A 22,382-nucleotide genomic window follows, 5' to 3' on the forward strand; every position below is an offset into this window, starting at 1 on the left:
AGTCTGTTCTAGAAAGCCCCAGACTTATAAGACATTTTATTATAATGTCTTTGTTAATATATGATCTTGATAAATAGGGAATTTTATAAAAAGCTAAAACATAGGATGACAGCTAAACACCAGAGACTGAGGTATTCCTCTTTTATGATGCAATAAGATGATTACTTAAGCAGTCTAACAATATCACATACATTTTGTACTGTGGATTTTTAAAAGTATACTTTTTTAGATTAAAATATCATTTCTCTTTTCCCTTTCCTCCTGCCAAACTTTCCCATGTGCCATCCCTTGTTCTATTTCAATTTCATAGCCTTTTTCTTTAATTGTTACATATATGTCTGTGTGTATTCCTAAATATATAAGTACAAACTGTTCAATCCATATAATGTTACTTGTATAGATATGTTTGCAGGACTGTTTGGTATTGGATAACCAGCTAACTGATGTGTTCTTCCCTTGAGAAGATAATTTCTAGCATCTCAGCATTTTTTAGTTGTCTGTAGCTTTTTGTCTGGGGTTGAATCCTTCAGAGTTTGTTCTCTTCCATGTTAGTTATCATGTCTATACATTTCAGTCTTGTTCTGGTCGTGTTTAGGCAGTCTTGTTGGTGAGAGTTCATGGAGATAGCTTCTATAAGAGTCCTAGGAGACAGTATCACAGCAAGCTTCTTGTTTCCCTGGCTCTTAACACTCTTTCTGCCTTCTCTCCTTCAGTGGCCCCAGAGCCTTAGGTTTAGGAGGTGTGTTGCAGATGAATCAGTTGGGGTTGAGTTCCATAACTCTGCACTTTGATCAGTTGTGGTTTTCTGTCTGTGGCTATTTCTTTTAAGAGATTACTACATTTATTAATTGAGTGTATATGTAAGGGCATGTGTACGGGTGCACATGTCACAGTGCATATGTGGAAGTCAGAGGACAGTCTTTGGGAGTTGGTTCTTTCCTTCTACCATGTGGGTCCTGGCATCAAACTTTTAACCACTGGGCCATCTTGCTGGCCCATATAATGGATGTTACTAGTTTAAAGAAACATCATTATATTTAAACAGGTCAAACTTTTGTTTTAAGAACTTCAGTGGGTTATTAATGCAAGTCTATGTTCATAATCTATATGTCTTTTCCATTAAGGTCAGTTTCCAATAGTTCCCATATTTAGATGATCATTACTATTTCCTTTATATATTTGTATTTCACTTCACCAGGAATGCCTATTTTTTTTTCTCACTAGTGATCTCAATTTTTTTTTTTTTTAATTTTTTAATGGCTGGGTTTCTTTGGTAGCCTTGGCTGTCTTAGGTTAGAGTCTCACCAACCTTATTTTTTTTTTTCAGTTTATGCTTTTTATTTTTATTTTTAGTTTATGCTTTTAAAAAAATTGAGCTTTTGTTACTTTGTCATAAAGCATAAGTGTTTTTAGGGGATGTTCATGTATGATAATGCAGAGACTATGTGTTTTCCTTGTTTATACCCTTTGCAATGTTTAGCAAAGGTTCTGGATACATAATCCACCCTCAGTAATTGTTGATGTAATGGGTATTCATATACTAACTTCCTGAATCTATCTTTAGTGCAATACTTGTAGATAGCAATGCTCTTCACTCAATTAATTCTCTGGTAGAGGAAACATCACAGTATTTAGATTACTTTTTGTAATCTGAGTAGAAGTAAGATCAATCACCTGTAGTTCCAGGTCTGTTAAATACTTAGATGCTGAGAGTTGTTATTTTTACTAAGTACCTTTAAAAGCAAGCATCTTGTGTATCTTTTAAAAACCCCACTACAAATTAGACCCCCATTTTGTGAAAAAGCTGTTATTCCCATTTGTCAAGTGGGAAACAGGAGTGGAGAATAGGTCGGAAGCTGATAGGCATGTGGCAGAGACAGTTGTGGACTGTGCACTGGGCTACTTCTTACCATCATTTTCACCACAGCACAACCTCCCTCTAAAACATTATTTTTTGGTTTTTTTGAGACACGGTTTCTCTGTGTAACAGCTATGGCTGTTCTAGAACTTGGTTTACTCAGACTGTCCTCTGGTCACAGATAACCACCTGCCTCTGCCTCCTGAATGCTGGGATTAAAGGAGTGAACCACCACTACCCCGTGCAAAACAACTTTTGTACCCTAATATGACACAGACTATGGAATATGCCCATCACTTCCATCTGCTGACCTTTTCACTTTGACACAAATGTAAGGACTATCTTCTTTTCGGGGGTATGTAGCTAGCTAGTATAATAGCTTAGTGGGAAAGTGTGGACTGTGACCTCAGAACACACGATTTCATAATTTGGCTTCTTTAAATGCTAGTTTTCTTCAGATCTCAGTTATCCCACATGTACCAGGGAATTGTGATGGCAGCATCTACTTGGTGAAGTTTTTACATAAGTGCTGGAATGTTCCAGATACCTCTCATCATTCTGGCATAGATCAGATGAGTATACAAACACATCTCTAAGCCTGTGATAAGTGCTTTTTTGTCTTAGTGAAAGCTTGGTTTGTCCTTTGGTTTGAGAAGGTGCTTCTGAAGGAAATGTGTAGACAGGAGTTTGCAGTGTGTGTTCAAATGAACTTCCTATGTTCTTCATGTCTTCAGAAACTGTTAAAACTGGTTAAGCTGCTGGGCACATCTAAAGATAGAGGTGGTGTTGATAACTGGGGAAAAGGCCTTATCTCTCCTTTAGCCGTTCTCTGCTCAGTCAAGGGGTTTGTACTTGCATATTTTTCTGGGCCTAGGACCATCCCATTAATTAACTGAGGGGCTATTTTTCTTCCTATGTCTCCAGATTTTGATTTTCAGTGGTCTGACTAGCAATCTGTAGAGTTTCTGCTAATCTCTAGGAACTGAATGAGGCATTTCTTGTAGAATTCTGTTAGAAAAGCTTTTGGATGTTTTGTGGGAACCTCTTGTGTTGAGGCTTGTAAGCTAGCGGATAGTGCTCAAACATTTGCTGAGAATGGGAACATAAAAGACAAATTGACTGAAATGTTAATTTCTGCTTTCTATTTTGCAAGGCTGCCAGTGTTATTTGTGTATTTTGGTTTTACTTACTTTTATCCAGATAGTAAGGAGAAAGTTTGGGTTGCAGAAGTAATAGCTAGGTATAAAATAGTACCTCTAGACAAACATTCAGTTTTATTCTAGTCTAATTACATTTTCACATGCATGAGTTAATAAGCTTTTAACACCCTCTGTGAATTCATTATAGAGCATTAGAAAATGTATCGAAAGTAAAAATAAAATGATGCACATTTATACTTTCTGTTGATAAGTTTTATTGGCATTCTGTTGGGTGTGTGTTCGTTCATAGTCTCTGCTCTGTATGTATATAATTTATATAATTTTTTTTCTGACAAAATGGACTCTCAGTTTTTTGTAACTTTGCTCAACAAACATTGTAGTTACTTGTTTTCTATGTGAATGTGTCTGTACTTAGATCTACACAAGTGGGTGCAGTACCTAGGAGACTAAATGAGGGTATCATACCTCCTGGCATAAGAATTACAGGTGGTTATGATATGGTTGTCAAGAGCTGAAAATAGGTGCTTTGTAAGAACAGCAATTCCTCTCAACCATGGTGCCATCTAGCTCTGGAACTTGCTTTCTCTCTCAGGCTGGCCTCAAATTTGTGACAGTCCTGCTTCTGACTCCCAAGTGCTGGAAATTCAAGTGTACACCACCATGCTCAGCTTAATACTGTAGTTTGATAAGCCTCTAACAATTTAAAAATACCCAGTTATCTTAAATTTATGTAAAGTCTATAGTGATAGCTATTTTAAGATTTATTATTTTTGTTTCATTTACATGTATATTAGTGTGTCTGAATGAATATCTACTACCTATATGTGGCTGTCTGTAGCAAAGTGAATGGTTCTCAACCTTCCTAATGCTGTGACCCTTTAATACAGTTCCTCATATTGTAGGAACCCTCAACCATAAAATTATTTTCACTGTTACATTATAACTGTAATTTTGCTATTGTTATGAATTATAAGTATCAAATATGTAGTATATATGATATGTAACCCCATTGAAAGGGTTGTTGGACTCCCAAAGGGGTCCTGACCCACATGTTGAGAGCTGCTGCTGTAGAGAGGCTAGAAGACAGTGCCAAAACCACCTGACATGAAAGGAATCTCAGCTTGGGTCCCTTTAAAGGGCAGCACATATTCCCTTTCTTCTTCTTCTTTCTTATTTATTCATTTATTTATTTCAAATAGATTCTTCTCTCATACAATACATCTTGACTGCAGTTTCTCCTCCACTCCTCCCAGCTCTCCCCTACTGCCCTTCTCACCCCATGCCCCACCCCCTTCTGTTCCTCTTTAGAAAAGAGCAGGCCTCCAAGAAATGGCAGCCAAACAGGATGAAAATGACAGGATAAGACAAGGCAAAAGCCCTCGTATTGATGCTGGATAAGGCAATCCAATAGGAAAAGGGTCCTAAAGTGGGCAAAGGAGTCAGATACTCCCACTCCCACTGTTAGGAGTCCCACAGAAATACCAATCTAACAGCCATAACATATATGCAGAGGGCCTGGTGCAGACAAATGCAGGCCCTGTGCTTGCTGCTTCAGTCTCTGCGAACCCATGTGAGCCCTGCTTAGTTGATTTGGTGGGCCATGTTCTCTGCAGAACATTTTCTTCACTGCTTAGTTGTCTCTCTCTGGACATGCTTAGATTTTTTTTTTCTTTGTGATTAAGCATGGTTAGATTCCCCCCAATTCATCAGTTGCTTCTAGGTTATCTAATTGTTGGCATATAATTTTGGCTGTCTCTTAGAAAACCAGTCTATGACATAAGTTGTGATGCCTCTCTTTTGTTCCAATCTCAGTTACATCTTTTTGGAAACAACTCATTCTATCTAAAGTATATTCTCACCATTGTGCTCTGTGCTGGAGTACCTCATGGAAATAGGGAGGAGGGCTATTTTGACCCATAGTTCTAGGGTTCCAGTGTCCTGGTGGAGAAGGTGCAGTGGCAGAAGCATGGGGTGGTGACTGCCCACCTGATGGTAGATCGGGAAGCAATGTGAGGTAGGAGTTGGGCCCAGGTATCTTTCAAAGACACAACCTTAGCGAACAGCTTTCACTAGCTAGGCCTCATCACATAAAGGTCCCACTGCCTTCCAAAATAACACTGCCAAGCATTCAAACTTGAGTCTGGGGATTTCAGATTCAAACCATGGCAAACACCCTGGTTTTCTTAGACTCATGACCATCTCATAGTGCAAAGCGTACTCAGTCCATCTTCTAACATTTATCAAAAGCCTAGTTGAGTCTCTACTTAGACACAAACCAATCTCTTTTTTTACCCCTTTTAAGATAAAAGTGTTACCAACATCAGTATACGACAGCACACAGCTGATATTACTGTTCCAAAGATGAAGAGCAAAAGTATACTAAGGGAAGACCAAACAAACAAATCTCAGCAGGACAAACGCTGAGCCCTGGAGCCCCACATACGACACCATGGGCATGTAGTTGTATGATGTGTCAGTGGACTTGAGCAGGCCCACCCTTATGTCCTAGGTATTTGAAGTCCACATGGGTCTACTTAGTATCTGTTGTTTTTCTTGGGGGAGGGGGGTCTCCATTTCAAGTGAAGCAATATTTTCATAGTTTTGATAGTCCTATATGTGTTACCTCCTGCAGGGAATCCAACCCTGTTAGACATTGCTTGGTCCCATAGGCTTTTCTCAAATTCTTGGTGGAATATTCTTGCATTCTGAATATCTGTAAAAACCGAATCATTATGTTAACACTAAGCTCTTGTGGTAGTTTTAGACATAACCTGGCCCTTTTTGGACCACAACTGCAGTGGCCTCTGAGTCCCTGACAGTTAACACTGAGAAACACTTCCTAGATGGCCCTGAGTGACCAAAGCACTCCTAGAGCACTTGATTTTCTTTTTTTTAAGAGAATTCTTTTAAATGAGCTTATGGTTTTATATTCTGGATCCTGTGGTGGGTACAGTTGTGCCAACAATTCTTGAATGCCTTTAAAGTCCCTTTGCTGTTGTCCTAGTGTGTAAATTGCATATCTTCATTAGAACAGTTCTAATCTCTTTTTTTAAACTGTCAATGGCCTTTTGTTCTGCCAATGCTCTTTTTCTGGCTGAATCACTTTACCACATTTTCCTGCTTTCTTTAAATTTCCTCTGCTAAATTATTAGTTCATTGAATTCAGCCTCATTCACATTTCTAGGACATAACAAAATATACAGACATTCTTTGCCAAATGTACAGTAATGATTTCTTGGCCAATTCCAGTAGAGTACTTGTTTGCACCTGAAACCTTGATTTCAGGTTTCACTGTCTGCCTTTCTGTTGTCATTTTGATCTTTTTGAACTCCTACTGGAAGTACCCATTAAACTCTGCTTATAGCATTTTGTGATTTCTCTAGTTCACATATCAAGCATCTTGCAGTTTGCTCCCACAAACCAGTTCCAAAGGACTAAACCAACTTCAGGTTTAGGTACAGTAATGACTGCTTGTTTGGTACCAGCTTTGGAGTTAGTTACTTTTGCATTGTTGTGACCAAAATACCTGACAGAAACAACTTCAAGGAGGAGATCCTATTTTGAATTCATGGTTTCAAGGAATTTTAGTCTCTTGTAGCAGGGAAGATTACATAGTGTGTGGCAGAGTCATTCACATCAGGGCTGAGTCCAGTACCAACAGTAAGTGTAACCTTCAGTGGCCTCCTTTGCTGACCTATTTATACAGGCTACTTCCTCAAAGTTCTACGTCCTCCCAAAATAATACCACTAGCTTGAGAACAGTCATTTGAAACATAAGTCTGTGTGGGACATTGCACATTTTTTTTTAAATCATAAAAAGCATTTGTTAATTTTGGTGATCATAAAAAGCAAAACACAAACTGGTTGGTGGTGTTGCATGCCTTTAAACCTAGCTCTTGGGAGGCAGAGGCAAAGGCAAAGGCAGAGGCAGAGGCAGAGGCAGAGGCAGGTGGATCTCTATGAGTTTGAAGTCAGCCTGGTCTACAGAATGAGTTCCAGGACAGCCAGGGCAACACAGAGAAACCCTGTCTCATAAAACCAAAACAACCACAACAACAACAAAGCAAAAACAACAAAACTTTTTGCTTTCATTGACCATTGACTTTAAAAATTTAAATAAATCTTTCATATGAGACAGCAAATGAGGATTTATTGTACATATGTTACACTTGACCACAAATGATAACAGAACTAGTAGTCTAGATTGCTTCAGGTCCAGGGCAGAGAACCAACAGGGAGTGTTCTGGTTGTAAACAAGGAATGTCTCTCAGAAGTGGTATTGGGGATCAGATGGCAGTGAATTCCCAGATACACTGAGACACATGTATCATATAATCCAGCTGTTTGTACCAGCACCTCTGCTGCTGGCAGATCTTTGTTTCTTCTCCTGTATCCACATGGGTACACAGCTAGTTTCCATGGGCCTTTGGCTGGTCTTTCTTCTCTGGATTTTAGGCGGTGCATTCACTGTATGTAATGTGTACTTGATGTTATTTCTTAGCAAGCATTCACTTTTTCTACCTCATTTAGATGACAGACCGAGGGACTAAAATCTTACCTGTTCCTGTCAATTTTAAATTTAATTCTATTCAATGTATGCTATTGGTTCAGCACCTTTATTTTTAAAAATTTAAAGGTGGTATTACTTTATCTTGATCCTGTAAGTTTTGGTACCTTATTGTTTTTATTTATTCACATATATTTTCTAAATTATCTTGTGATTTCTTTTTTGACTCTTTAATGAGTATATTTTTAATTTCCAGATTGTGGACTTTCTGTTTCTCTTCTATTTATTTTTAATTTCATTCTGTTATAGACAGAGAGGATGTATCTCTTCAATCTTTTTCAGTTTGTTGAGACTTATTTTATGGTTAACAAGTGGTTTGTGTCAAAGAATGCTTCCTGTGCACTTGGGAAGAATGTGTATTTATCTGGGGTCTTCTGTATATGTCTGTTAGGTTTGTCTTGTACCTCAAGTCTTTTGATTTCACATTGACAGTTGGTCTGATTGTCCTATCCATAGTTGAACATGGGGTGTAGGAGTTTCTTATTATTACTGTATTGCTGTCTATCGCTTCCTTTAGCTTTGCTGATGTTTGCTTTATATATTTATGTTCTCTAGTGTTAGGTGTATATCCATTTACAACAATGCTATTTTCCTGGTTAATTATTTTTGTCTTTTGTAATAGTTTTTGTTCAAACTTAGTCTATTTTCTGTAATGCCTTTCTTTGGATCCTGTTCGCATGAGGTATGCTTCCCTGTCATCTCTCCTGTAACCTATGTATTCTGAGATCTACAGTGTGTCTCTTGGGCACCATGTAATTGGATTAAAAAAGTCAAATTGTTTAATATTTGCTTTAACAAGCATTCAGCTCATTAATATTTAAGGCAATCATTGATATGAAAGGACTTAACTGAGTTTTAATTTTTATTTATATCTTGTAGCTCTTTTGCTTATCTTTTCTCCCTTGTTGTCTTTTTTGGAGTTATGCTTTCATTCTTTTCTCATCTTACATTTTCTCAATATTTTCTTTATGGTTCTCACTGTAATTACTTAAAACAGCTCAAAGTGATAACATTCAATTTTAAATTAATTTTAACTTGACCAATTGCATATAAAAGCTATATGCATACTTCTGCTATCCATAGTTTATTAAACCACAAAGTTTTACTAGGTTATCAGCAATTACTCAAAAGACATAGACTAGAACAAAAGTAGGATGTTAAGTGCTTAGAGATAAAAGTCAGGTAAGAAACTATAGCACAAATTATTTTCTTTTTAGTATTGCATACTATTAACTGATTTATAATTACTTTTATAATTTTTTGTTTTTAAACATTTATACCATATTTTAAAGAAACATATGTTCTTACATTAATGTTGAAAGTTCCATATTTGTGTCTGTAGTTGCCTTTACTAGGAAGTTATATTTTCATATGACTTGCTTCAGCTTGATGGGCTTTCATCAATGACTTTGCTCAGCTTTTACTTATTTTCTTCTTTAAAACCTAAAGATTAAAGTTGTTTTTAACCTGTAAAATGTCTGTAGGGCAGTTTTGGCAGATATTCTGGTTAGGTTTTTATGTATCATCCTACTTTTCTAGTCTGTATCTATTGAGTAATTGCTGATAAATTAATAAACTCTCTAGTATATGAATGATAATTTGTTTTCTTATATTGCTGTCAAGATTCTCTCCTTTTTGACTTTCTTCTCCTCTGATGTTGCAGTTGAACTCACAGACTCCTAGATGGGCCCGTGGCCCTATACATGACTCTGAAAGATATATACTATATATCATACATAGTAGAGGTTCCTTTAGGCTTGTGCTTGTTTGCATTCTGTATGCTTTGTGAATTTGTCCATTTCTCTCCTCACATTTGGAAAGTTCTTCCTATCTTTATCGCTTCTTCATTTTCTTCTTTCATCCTCCTTTCTGCTTCTTCCTTCTTCCTCCTTCTCCTCCTTCCTTCTCCTGGTTTCTTCTTCTTCTTCTTCTTCTTTTTTTTTTTTTTTTTGAGACAGGATTCCTCAGTGAAGTTCTGTGTAGTTCCCTGGCTCTCCTGCAACTTGCTCTGTAGAGCAAACTGCCTTTGAACTCACAGAGATCCACCTGCCTCTTTCTGCCTGCCTAGTGCTGGGATTAAAGGCATTTGCCACCACTGCCTGACCCATTTTTATCTTTCTGTTTGAGATGTTTTGCAACATATATTCTGTTTGATTGATGGTAGCCCACAAGTGATTTAAGTTCTTTTAATTTTTGTTAATCTTTTTTTTGGGGGGGGTTCCTTTGACTTTGTAATTTGTCTTCATATTTTCTACTTTTTCTTGGGGTTGGCTAAATTTGTTGTTGAGTGCCTGTATATTTTTAGTTACTGTATTCTTTAGTTTCAGAAATAATGTTTGAGTCTTTTCATTTCCTATTTGTCTCAATTTGCTTATTATTTTACTGGTTTTCTTTTTTTAGCTGTGCATCTATCTCTACAGGTTCCTTGAGCATCATTTTATCTTCATGTCTCCCTTTTCTTTATCCTTTCTTTACCATTCTTTCCCCCCTCCTTTCCCCTTCCTTCACTTCCCTGAGACAGGATTCTAGCCTAGTCCTAACTTTATTTATAGCAGTTCTCCTGCCTTAACTTCTCAAGTGGTTTTGGCAGATATAAGCACCTCATTTCCTTAGGGACAATCCAAGGAGATTTAATTTGTCCCGTTGAATGTCTTTTTTTTTTTTTTTTTTTTTGGTCTTTCCTTCTGTCTGGGTTTTAGCATTTCAAAGCTCAGCTCCCTCTTCTTCAGGTTCTATTGTGGGTAGCCCATCTAGAGACTCAGGAGACTTTGCAAACCTTTTCAGGGATGTGATCTCTGGACTTGTTCACTGAAGAGGTTTGTCTATATAGATACTTAGGGGACAGTCTTTGCCCTACTGTGTCCTCGTGTACATATTTTAGTAAGCCATGGTACTAGAGCTCCACCTAATGTCTATCCCTAGAACTACAGACTCTGGGTGCTGGGCCAAATCATTTTGATTTCCTTTGTTCTCAGTGGCTCCCAATTTAGCAACTGTTCTTGTCAGTGCTTGCTTAGATTCAAGCAAGACAGCACTCCTACCTTTCTTTGGAGGTCCACTCAGGGCAAGTTTTCTTTCCTCCCTGTTCTGCCTTGTTGAGGAAGGGTCGTGGCTTGGATGAGGTTTTGTATTCAGCTGAGGGACAGGACCTCTAAAGCAGTTTCTGTTGGGGGGGGAGGGGATTTGGAGTTTCCTAATCCTCAATCTTGTTAATATTACACTGTGTGTTCTGATTTTAAGGTGTCATTTTTAAAAGGATGACAATTCTTTGAACTTGATAGGGATATGGTAGATTCATACATTTCTTTTTTTTTTTTCTTATAGCCATTTGGGGATGAGTAGAAAGGGAGGGAGAGGTGTCAACTATTAGAAAGGTGCAGGAATGTGGTTAAATTATTGAAAATGGCATGAACCAGGGCTTTATTCACATCTCCAGATACCAATTCAGTTTAGCAAAATCTCCTAAGGTGAAATTTGAAGTCTAAATTTGGTAGACACTTTTGATTGAGTTAATGTTGGAAATATTTTCTTTGTGATGATGTTTGTTTTCTCTTGATGGGAAATATTTACATGCTTGATATAGGTCTGCAACATTTATGACAATATTCACATATTTGAATATCCTTTCTAAGTTATTGGTAGATCTGTCATTTTTTTTTTTAAGTGAGAAGTTTTATTAGTAAGGGAAGTGGGGGAAGGGAAGAGAAAAGAGGTAAAGAGACACAGAAGACGGAGAGAGGACAGATGAGAAGAGAGAGACAGGAAAAATCTTGTCTGCCCCAAGGGAACAGCAGGAAAGTGAGGACTTTCATCTTTAAGTATGCAGACAATGATTTTATTGTGATCTTTGTTCTAACTATTCTGAGAACCTGTTTGTATTAGTTTCTACTTGTGTCATTGCTGTGATAAAATCCCCGATAAAGCAACTTGAAAGAAGAAAGGATTATTTTGGCTTACAGTTGGAGGGTTCAGTTCAGTTTATGTTGTAAACTGTAAAGTTTATGTTGGGATAAGTTAGTTAAAACTAGGACAACATGGTATTATTTTGGCCAGTTCAGAGGGGAAGACATGGCACGAGAGAGGCTCTGACTGTGGTAGAGGAGCACAAGGGAGCTTATCATATTGTGTCTGCATTCAGGGAGCACAGAGATGAGTGCTGGTGTTCTCCTTGTTTGATCCTTTTATCCTATTTATTTTATACATGCTGCTGACATTCAGGGGTAGTCTTTTTCCGTCTTTGTTAAACTGTTCTTGAAACATCTTCACAAATATACCCACAAGTCTTGTCTACTAGGTTATTCTCTATCTTGTCAAATTGACAAGATTAACAAACACAGTGCCTATTTTAAAAAAAAGTTTATTTCTATAAATATCACAGTTATTGAGAACATTATTAGAAAATTGGGAGCTGGTATTTTAAAAATATATATCTTTCTGGCTGGCTAGTTCATCATCAAACTCTTGACAGAAATAGAATATGAAAGCCTTATGGAATCATTATTTTCTTTTGCACAAAGCTACTTTTGATTAAATCAGCACCATTAATGGATAAGTGTATAAATGAAAGAAAATATGACTACAGTAAAAATCAGTAAAAATTAGTTGTATTTGAAACACAGTTGAATGCCTTTACTATTATATAGAGTTTAAGACCTTGAGAAATTACAGTTGATATTTGTATTTCCTTAAGATTTTTCTGTTATACAAGTCTTTGTTTTGATTACTCAAAAGGCATGTGTTTTGATTTTTAAACATATATAATGTCATTTTAAAGACATAATTTAAAATGTGGTACTATATTTATGTTAAGAAACTGAAAGTGGGACATAGTAATTCATTTATTAATGGCATATTAGTCAATAGAATTTAGAAGGAGATGTTCTGTTACTGTGAGGAAGATGGAGAATCTTTAGACTTGGAAGTTTGATTTGATTCTCAGCTCTTGTAGGAATGGTTATCATTACCATTACCTAGCTCTGTCTATGTCCTTGGAACTGGCAGAGGAATGAATCAGTAGGTACCTCAGTATTGGGTCATCCTGAACTGAAACTGGCATGATCTACTAAGATGAGCTACTTGAGGGCTTTGTAATAACCATGCTAGTCTTGGCCATATTGTATTTATTTATTTTGGTTTTTCAAGATAGAGTTTCTCTGTTTAACAGCCCTGGCTGTTCTGGAACTAGCTCTGAAGACCAGGCTGGCCTTGAACTCACAGAGATCTGCCTGCCTTTCGTATTGTATTTATTAACTCCATAAGCTGTTTTTGGTAACCCTCAAAGCCATTCATATTTTGCTTCTGTAACCTGTCTGCAATTCAAGTCCTTTGGAAATTATTGAGGAACACAAAACAATAACTTGATATCTTAGAGATACGGGCCCTGTTTTACTAATTCTGATTATTATAAGGCAGATCAAAAGGTAATGGGAATCTTTAGGTCCTGAATATTAGTGAGCCTGGAAGATGGGTCTCATGTCACGTTTCCATACACATTTTAGTTTGACCCTTGGTAAGATATTTAAATTAGACTTTTTGGTTAACTTAGACTTTTTCTGATCAGAACAATGCTGCAAAAAAGGAAGAGTTGGAAACCGTAAACAAAAATGATTCTTCAAAGAAATTGTCTGTTGAGAGAGTGTACCAGAAGAAGACCCAACTTGAACATATTCTCCTTCGTCCTGATACATACATTGGATCAGTGGAACCATTGACCCAGGTAATTACTTGCTAAAATTGATTGAGATTAGTGATAACCACAATTTTTTTCAATAGAATTGTGGTTATGTAATTTTTAAGCCCATGATTTCATGTCTATGATCATGATTAAGAAGGGAGAAAGGAGCTAAGAATGTAGCTCACAATCCACAGGGCCCTGGGCCTGAAACTCGTCAAAAAGAAAAGCAAAACAAAATAAAATGAACCCTGAGAGAGACCTAGGAGAAGTGAAAATCTGTTTATTACTTTATGAGACTAGTACAACAGATATAGAAGTGTAATGGGGCCAGATTTTTTTTGTTTGTTTGTTTTAGACAGGGTTTCTTTGTATTGCTTTGGCACCTGTCCTAGAACTCTCTCTGTAAACCAGGCTGGCCTCAAACTCATAGAGATCCACCTGCCTCTGCTCTGGAGTGATGGGCTTAAAAGCATTGCAACACCATGCCCAGCTGCTATAAGAATTTTTTGAAAGTTTAACACAATGTGTGCTGTGGTTTACTTTAGGGGCGGTACCTTCTAGAATTGTCTTATTTATGTTTACTGTAGAGTTGGTTTACATATATTATCCTGTTTGATTCTAACAATTTTAGGAAGCTCAAAGTCAGACTTTATTGTTTTACCCTGTGCTACTAAGTCTATAGAATAAACATAAAGCATGAAGCAAAAGTATAAACTAAATAGATGTTTTTTCACAGTTTTGAACATTATGTAAGTACTGTCCCTGGTGATTTCAAGTTCTTGTTAAAAAACAAAGAAATCTCTAGGTCTTAGGAATTTGATTTGGTAGAACTGCTAAACTATGTTTTCTGAAACTGGCAGAGAAGCTGAGCTCAGAGGTGTTTTGTTTGGCATTGGGGATAGAACCCAGGTTAAGCACAAACTATTACTGAGTTAACAGTCTTATGTTAAAGCTGACCTTATGTGTGAATCAATTGCAAGCAATACAAAATGAACAGATTTCAATTTTAGTTAAGCTCATTGTGACTACTGAACTTGACTCTAGCTGTAGTTACATATGCTTCACTTTGAATGCCTGTTTTTAAAAGAGTACACGACAATATGGGTTTTGTTCTTTTCTTTTTTTGAGACAGGGTTTTACTTAGTAGTTCTTGCTAGCATTGCACTCACATGTAGCCCACATTGGCCTCCAGTTGTGACAGTTCTCTTTTCTCAGATTCTTATGAGTGTTGAGATTACAGGTGTGAACCACTATACCTGGTTGACAATATGGATTTACCTTATGTAAAGTCGGAGTTATGGATTTATGGAGTAAAACAATATTTTTGAATCACTCTCTTATCAGTTAATGTGGGTGTATGATGAAGATGTAGGAATGAACTGCAGAGAGGTTACCTTTGTTCCAGGCTTATACAAGATCTTTGATGAAATTTTGGGTAAGTACTTAGGATATAATGCATGCTTTTGTATTGACCCTGTGCATACCAAGCAAATCTTACAGTATAATTTTAAAAAAGTATTTTGCTGGTTTTTGTATTAAGTGTGTGTGCTTTAGAAAATTGATACCCAGTTGTACGAGTTTTGTATTTCTTTGCATTGAAACTTTCTGCTGATGTTTGTTTATGTGTGAAATTAGAGTGTTGCATTTATAATCTTATGGAGAACTGTTCTCTCATGTATACCCTCATCAGGGGTTTATTAGCATATGGTTACTTGGGGAGCATGTTACATGTGAAGACTACAATCCCTTATCTTGTCAGATTGTTGAGTTGGAGGTTGGACTTGTAAATTTAATTTTTTCTCATCCACTGATGAGCTATTTCTGTTGGGCAGCTTGGCTTACTAACCTCTGCTCCCTTCCAAATCCTATGATTAGTACATTTAAAATGAAGTAATAATGCCTTATTGACTCAGACAGTGCTTATACTTTGTAAAAGTTTTTAGCCTTGAACTTTCTCTTGAAATTCTCTGCTTAGCTCATTAATATAGCTTGAGGTTTCTTGGGTTGTGATTATGTGGATCTCTGAGCTTCTTCCTGTGAATCCCTGAGAAAAGTGATGGGGCAGCCCCAGTTATGCTTTGCATTCACACACTGGCCTCTGACTGGATGCTGCTATTGTAGGTTTAGTACATGATCTTTTAATCAGGAAGTTGAATGTCTCTGCTCATAATTCATTAAGATACTAATTTTATAAAAACAACTTTATAATTAGTTTAAGATTTAGAATTTTGAATTATAAGTTCATTAAAGACTTAAGCTAAAAAATAACTAGTTAACTAGTTTAGTCTGCAAATAAAATAAGTAGTTTATTGAAGGAGATTAAGATAGGGTAACTATATCTTGTCATTTATAATATAAACTATATGTTTTACTTTTAAATTTGGATTGAGGGTTAGATTTAGATGTTTTTACTCCTTTTTATTTTTGTAGTCAATAGTCAAACCCCTGCCTTGTATTTGTGTGGGGTGTGCATGTACGTGTGTGTGTGTTTGTGTGCATGTGTTTGCTGTAGCATAATAGCAATTTGGAATTACTAACGAAAACTTAGTTTTATTTAGAAACCAATATTTTTGTAGTTAAAGTTAATAGTCATTAACTGTCACCACTTGCAGATGTTACACATGTAGTTGTGTCTATAAGTTTATATAACCTGTATGCTTTATTACTCATTGTAACGTTTAATCTTGTAGTCAATGCCGCTGACAATAAGCAGAGGGACAAGAACATGACCTGTATAAAGGTTTCTATTGATCCGTAAGTATGTTTCAAGTTTAATTTCTTTTATTCTAAGTTCTTTTATTCAGGTAATCTCCAATTTACTATTAAATATGTATTATATATGGCTCTATGGCTTTGTTTCCCTGTTGCTTTGGACTTCATTTTTGTTTTTTCTCTGTCTTTTGTGTCCATTTCCTCAGAAATTGGTTCCATTTTAGTTGTTAGAGCAGTATTCATCTTTTCTTTGTTAGTACTGTTCTGGGGAATATTATGAAATAAATATATTTTTCATGACTAGAATTTGGCTCTTCCCATTATATATGATATAATTAATAAGTTAAATGCTGTTGGGCATTAGAGGATGCCTACCAGGTGTTTGGCTAGTTAGTTCATTGTGGTGTTTTATTGTGGAAGGATGTGTATGGGAGGAGAGGGGTAAGAACATGTGATAGTTTTAATTGAAACATTTTGCTTTGTCTTTTATCAGTATGATTTTGTGAAAGCTTTATACCTTTTAAAGCAGTAGTACTTTAGCCATTTAAGTCTTACTTAGAGTCTTACTGTCACTAATTTCATTTCTGGGAGCATGGCTAAGATTAATAGTATAATAAAACCACAAAACAAAGAATAACCATTATTTGGTTGTACCATGAATTAGTTGCAAATTATAAAGGAATATTCTTCTGAAGGTTGTGCTTTTTATTTTATTTTGATCATTTTTATTAATACATTCTTGAGACTTCATATAGCTAGGTATACAGGTATTATAAGTTAACATACAGGTTTGTCAAGGAAATGTTAGCTGTCATGATTCTTTTCCTTCCTTGTTTAGGAAAGAAGAAATACAGTTAAATATAATAAATACCATTGTATATTTTTTCTGGAGAAGTAGTAAGGAATGATACATATTGAATGTTTCATTATCTGTAAGCTTATACAAAATTTAGAACTAAATGATTCCGGTAGAAAATTAAAGAAAAGGGGCTTTTCCTAAATATATTTTGTTTATTTGTTTTGGTCTTTTGAGTTACTGGCTTCAAATTTATCATCTTTCTACCTTGGCTTAGATGCGCCACTATCCTCAGTTCTTCAGTGGGTTTTTGATGGACCCTGACCCTAACCCTAACTCTAGCCCTAACCTTACTAACCCTAACCCTGTTACTGTCATTTAGTTCTTTTGTATAAATTCTAGCTACTTTAAAGTCAACAGTATTGTACTTAAAAATGGCTTAAGTAATCTCGACAAAGGGAAAAAGAAGGGAGCTTTACTATAGTTCTGTAGACTAGATAAGAGTGTGTGCAGTTTACTTACCAACTTACTAGGTTTTCTGCAGAGTAATTCTATAATCATTTTTACTAATTTTAAAATAAGATTTGTTTATTTTCACCAGGTAGTAGTGGTGTACACCTTTAACCCCAAAACTTGGCAGGCAGCAACAGGTGAATCTCTGTGAGTTTGAGTCCATCTTGGTCTGCAGAGCAAGTTTAAAGCAGCCAAAGATACACAGAGAAACTATGTCTCACAAAAACCAAGAAAAAAAAAAAAAAAAAAAAAAAAAAAAAAAAAGAAAGAAAGAAAGAAAAAAGAAAAAGATTAATTTAACTATGAGTGCTCTATTTGTATGTATATCTTTATGCCCGAAGAGAACAGCACATCCCATTGTAGATGGTTGTGAGCCACCATGTGGTTGCTGGGACTTAAACTGAGGATCTCTGGAAGAGCAGCCAATGTGCTTAACCACTGAACCATCTTTCTGTTCCCATTTTTATTAATTTTTTTAGTTAGACACAAAATAATGGGTTTCAATGTGACATTTTTATGCATATGTATCATTGTAACTTGCTCATATGCAGCTTCTCTCCCATTCTGATTCTCTCTCTCTCTCTCTCTTTCTCTCTCTCTTTCTGTGTGTGTGTAAATCTAGATTCTGCACATGACATTTTGTCTTTCTCCCCTTTTATCTGATGCTTAAAAATGTCTTCCTTTTTAACTTCCTTATAATCCACAAATATTTTTGTGTGGACATGAGTGAGACATATACATAAATTTATTTGTTTTTTAGTGATAATCAAATGTCAGTTTTTAATTTAACATCACCTTATACTAATTGCCTCTTCTAGAAAGTTATCAAATACTTAAAAGGAAAAAGGTCAAGGGTATACTTTTCACTTCTCCCTGATTTTTGTTTTGTCTATAAATTGTTGATATGAGTTATGTAGTCTTTCTTCTATTTGTTACAAGTTGCAAAGTCTTAGATTTATTTTGTATTTTAACCATAACATTTTGACTTGTATGAGTTTCCTATCATTAGATTATTTTTACTACATATACAATATAGAATTTATGCTTCTATTAGAGTGAATTTTATTTCAGAGTTACAATTTTTCCATTTTCTAATTTAAGAAGTGATTCTAAAACAGAATTCAATGGGGGAAATGATTGGCTGTTTATAGAACTGGTTACATTTTCCTCTGCTGCCTATCTTGGTTATCCTTTGAATTATATTTAACATTTTTATATAGCACTTTTACTTTTTAAATTTCCTTCGTGCATATGTGCTTGTGAATGTCTTATGGGAAGAAGAGGATAACATTCAACAGTTACACTATTCTGCTTAGCTTTTGTCCTGCTTCCCCAAATATTCTATGATGGATGCAATTGTAAAAGGCATAGAAATAGATCAGCAGTAAGACATGCCACCAATAGTGTGGCAGCTGTTCTAGAAGTTAGAGGATTCAATATAACCTACAGGAGAGTTTAAAGCTTATTACACATTGGATGGCTAGTATTGAAATAATTCATTTGCTGGCATCTGTCTGGTTAAAAATCAAACAAACAGGTTTAGGACTGTAGGTTATATAAGGTTAAAATGTATGGAGCTATGGGTTTGTACCTTAGTGCCAGAACAAAAAATGTGGGAAGCACATTGGCCAGAGTTCTGACTGTTCCTTTAACCTGATGATTCTTCCTAAAACTTTCAAATAATACTGCACATGTGCTCAAATACACTTTGATTTATGTATTCAAACTGCTTTTAATAGAGTTACTTTACTTGAAATTCCCATTTTGTAATATATTACTGAATATAGAAGGGCTAAAGTTTTTGAAATTATTATTGATGACAAATAATCATGTTGATTATAGACATATGCTAAGCAGGTAAAAACATTTGAAAGTTTTTTTTTTTAAAGATCTGTAATTTTCCATTTTTGCCTGTTTACACCATACTTTTTTATGTTGTCTCATTTCACTATTACCATGGAGATGGAGAAAGGTTTCTTCTAAGACATTTTTTTGGTATTATCTTACAGATCTTATTGATCTTAGCATTAGTTATGTCTATAATACTGAAGTATGTGTCGTCATCATGATAATGTCAGTGTTTTCCTGTTGACAGTGACTTACATCTCGCTTCTAACCTTTCAAGTTTATTTTACAGTTCAATACTTTTTGTGAAAATTAATATTTAATTTTAAGTTCAAAAATTTGCTTATGTATTTACAGTGAATCTAATATTATAAGCATTTGGAATAATGGGAAAGGCATTCCAGTAGTAGAACACAAAGTAGAGAAAGTTTATGTTCCTGCTTTAATCTTTGGACAGCTTTTAACATCGAGTAATTATGATGATGATGAGAAAAAAGTTACAGGTAAAGTGTGAATGGAATTTAATTGATAAATATCATTTTTCTGAACATAAAAATTTTAAGTTCCTATTACTTAAAGCATCTTATGTAAGGAAACCTGTAATGTTTCATTGTGAGAAAATTATTTTTAAAGTTAATGTTTATTTTTTTAAAATCCATCATCTGTTTGGATTATATAACTTCAACTGTATCATTTAAAAAGTTTGATACTATATAGACTTTTAGAATAAAATTGCTGGAATTCTGATTTAATTGACAGGTGAAATTTTGATCTAGATATCAATACTATGGTTCCTGTCTGTTATTATATATGTACATGTCCTTTAAATTTTTATTATTTTATTCTATATGTATGGGTATTTTTCCTACATGTATGTCTGTGTATCATGTGTATGTCTGGTTCCAGTGAAAGCCAGAAGAGGATGTCAACTCCTCTGGAACTGGAATTACAGATGGTTTATGAGCTTCGATAAGGGTGCTGGGAATTGAACCCAAATACTCTTAACCACTGAGCTATCTATGTAATCCTTCACAGTCTTTGATAATAAAAAGACTTTAACCCCGTCCCTTAAGTGGATCAAGTGAAAAAAAGACTGTATATAAGGTACTTTGGAAATATATTGTTTCCTCAGTAGGTTGATAGCTTCTTTTAAGTCCAAGGTTCTAAGAAGCTGATATAAATGAAGTGACTTTGTGACAAGTTCAGATTTCATACTCACCTAGACTTACTCTATCAGTAGATAATAAACTTATTTTTCTTAAATTATAAGAGTAACAAATCACAAATGCTTTAATGTTACTATACCATATCTATATAGTACCTATTGTATTACTAAATTCTAATATTCCTTTAATATAAAAAGTCCTAAACACAGAACTTATAGTAATTGAAAAACATGCAGTCAGTAATTGAAAAAAATGATATAGCAAATAAAACTGTTTTATGTCAGACTTGCCCTGTGAAAGGTTAGTTAATAAACTTCCTTTAAAATAACTTTAACTAAAATTTTCATATCTAACTTGTTTTACAGGGGGCCGTAATGGTTATGGTGCAAAACTTTGTAATATTTTTAGTACAAAGTTTACAGTAGAAACGGCTTGCAAAGAATACAAACATAGTTTTAAGCAGGTATGATAGTAATATGTCACATTTTTCCATTTCTTTAAAAATGTTTTATTGTTTGCTTAGATAACAGAAGTTTAAATATTTTTAAAAACTAAATTAAAAAATAAAAATTGTTTTTTTTTTTTTTTAAAGTATTAAGCAAATCACCAAAGAGATACCAGGATGCCTAGATTTTATATAACTTCTCTGTTGTTCTCTTAAGGCAGGATGCTTTATTTAGCAGATGCAACCACTTAAACCATGCTTGAAAAATTCCTTGCTGAGTTATGAAGTTCATATTTAAGAAATGTTGACAGGCCTTTGGGAAATTATTTTGACTTTTACATAAGCTAAAATAATTTTATCAGACACATATTTGTTTACTTTTGTAAAAATCCATGGGTTTTTTAATGTGATATGCTTCACTGCCTTTGTCTGAAACCATGCCACTTATTTTCATTACCAACATGGTATAATCATAATACTTATAATTTTTGACTTTAGTATTCATCAGTTCCAAGGTGTTTTGTTGCAGTGAGGTTGGAAAATATAAATATTATAGTAAATGAATGCTTTTGTGAGCTGATTCTATGTGTTATGAAAGTTAGAAGCTTTAAAGAAATATATTTTCTCTTAGACATGGATGAATAATATGATGAAGACTTCTGAAGCCAAAATTAAACATTTTGATGGTGAAGATTATACATGTATAACATTCCAACCAGATCTAGCCAAGTTTAAGATGGAAAAACTTGACAAGGATATTGTGGCCCTCATGACTAGAAGAGCATATGATTTGGCTGGTTCATGTAAAGGGGTCAAGGTCATGTTTAATGGAAAGAAGTTGCCTGTAAGTATCTTTTGTAAAATAATTTGGGTGATTTTGTAGACTGCGGATAGATGTATCTTGTTTTTAAAATCTTGTCTGATCTTATTTAACTGGTATATTTAAGTGATTAATATTTCAAAGTGATTATTGATTTATTTAATCTATTAGCTGTCATCTTTCTTGTATATGTCCTTTCCTTCTGTCGGTCCTCTGATCATTCAAAAAATAAATCTGTTCTTTAATAGATGTAATAAATAATAGATCATTTAATAGATAATAATTTAAATTGTGTTTTGAAAATCTTTTTAGTGATTTCCTTAGGGTTTGTGGTAAGCATTTTATTTAGTATTTCACACATAGCTAAAGGACTTTATAAGTCCATAACCCCAGGTCATCTCTTCCTTTCCTTGTGTCATTGTCATTAGACATTTTATGTGTATGTTTGTACATGTGCAATGCTGTGAATCTGAAGGTCAGAGGATCATCTCAGCTTTTGGTCCTTACCTTCTAACTTGTTTGAGACAGTTTCTTTGTTGTTCCCACTGCTACACTGTGCTGCAAAGCCAGGCTCATTGGCCATCAGTTTCTTGGGATTCTCTTCCTCTGCTCTGCTTGTGTTGTAGGAACATTGGCATTGCCTTGCTGTGCCTGGCTTTATATTGATTCTGGGGATTTTTGACTGAGGTCCTCTTGTTTTCCCTGCAAGTGCTTTCTTTCTTTACTCCATGAACAATCTCCCAAGCCCAAGACATTTTACTTTATTCATACAGATTGTAAACACCATATGGAGAAGAAAAGGAGAGAGAAGAAATATATTAGTATA

The 22,382-nt window shown here is 35.0% G+C and overlaps 1 protein-coding gene across 1 annotated transcript in view; it reads left to right on the top strand.

Moving 5' to 3' along the window:
• Top2b (DNA topoisomerase II beta) overlaps window positions 1-22,382 on the top strand; it is a 60,301-nt gene that overhangs the window by 3,675 nt on the left and 34,244 nt on the right. Inside the window, exons 2-7 of the mRNA XM_051206799.1 lie at window positions 13,146-13,301; window positions 14,604-14,694; window positions 15,950-16,013; window positions 19,483-19,628; window positions 20,657-20,754; window positions 21,368-21,580. Of these exons, the coding sequence (XP_051062756.1) occupies window positions 13,146-13,301; window positions 14,604-14,694; window positions 15,950-16,013; window positions 19,483-19,628; window positions 20,657-20,754; window positions 21,368-21,580 (768 nt within the window). The remainder of the gene's footprint in view (window positions 1-13,145; window positions 13,302-14,603; window positions 14,695-15,949; window positions 16,014-19,482; window positions 19,629-20,656; window positions 20,755-21,367; window positions 21,581-22,382) is intronic.

The sequence above is a fragment of the Phodopus roborovskii genome, unplaced genomic scaffold (genome assembly GCF_943737965.1).
Source record: "Phodopus roborovskii unplaced genomic scaffold, PHOROB, whole genome shotgun sequence".
Taxonomy (NCBI): Eukaryota; Metazoa; Chordata; class Mammalia; order Rodentia; family Cricetidae; genus Phodopus; species Phodopus roborovskii.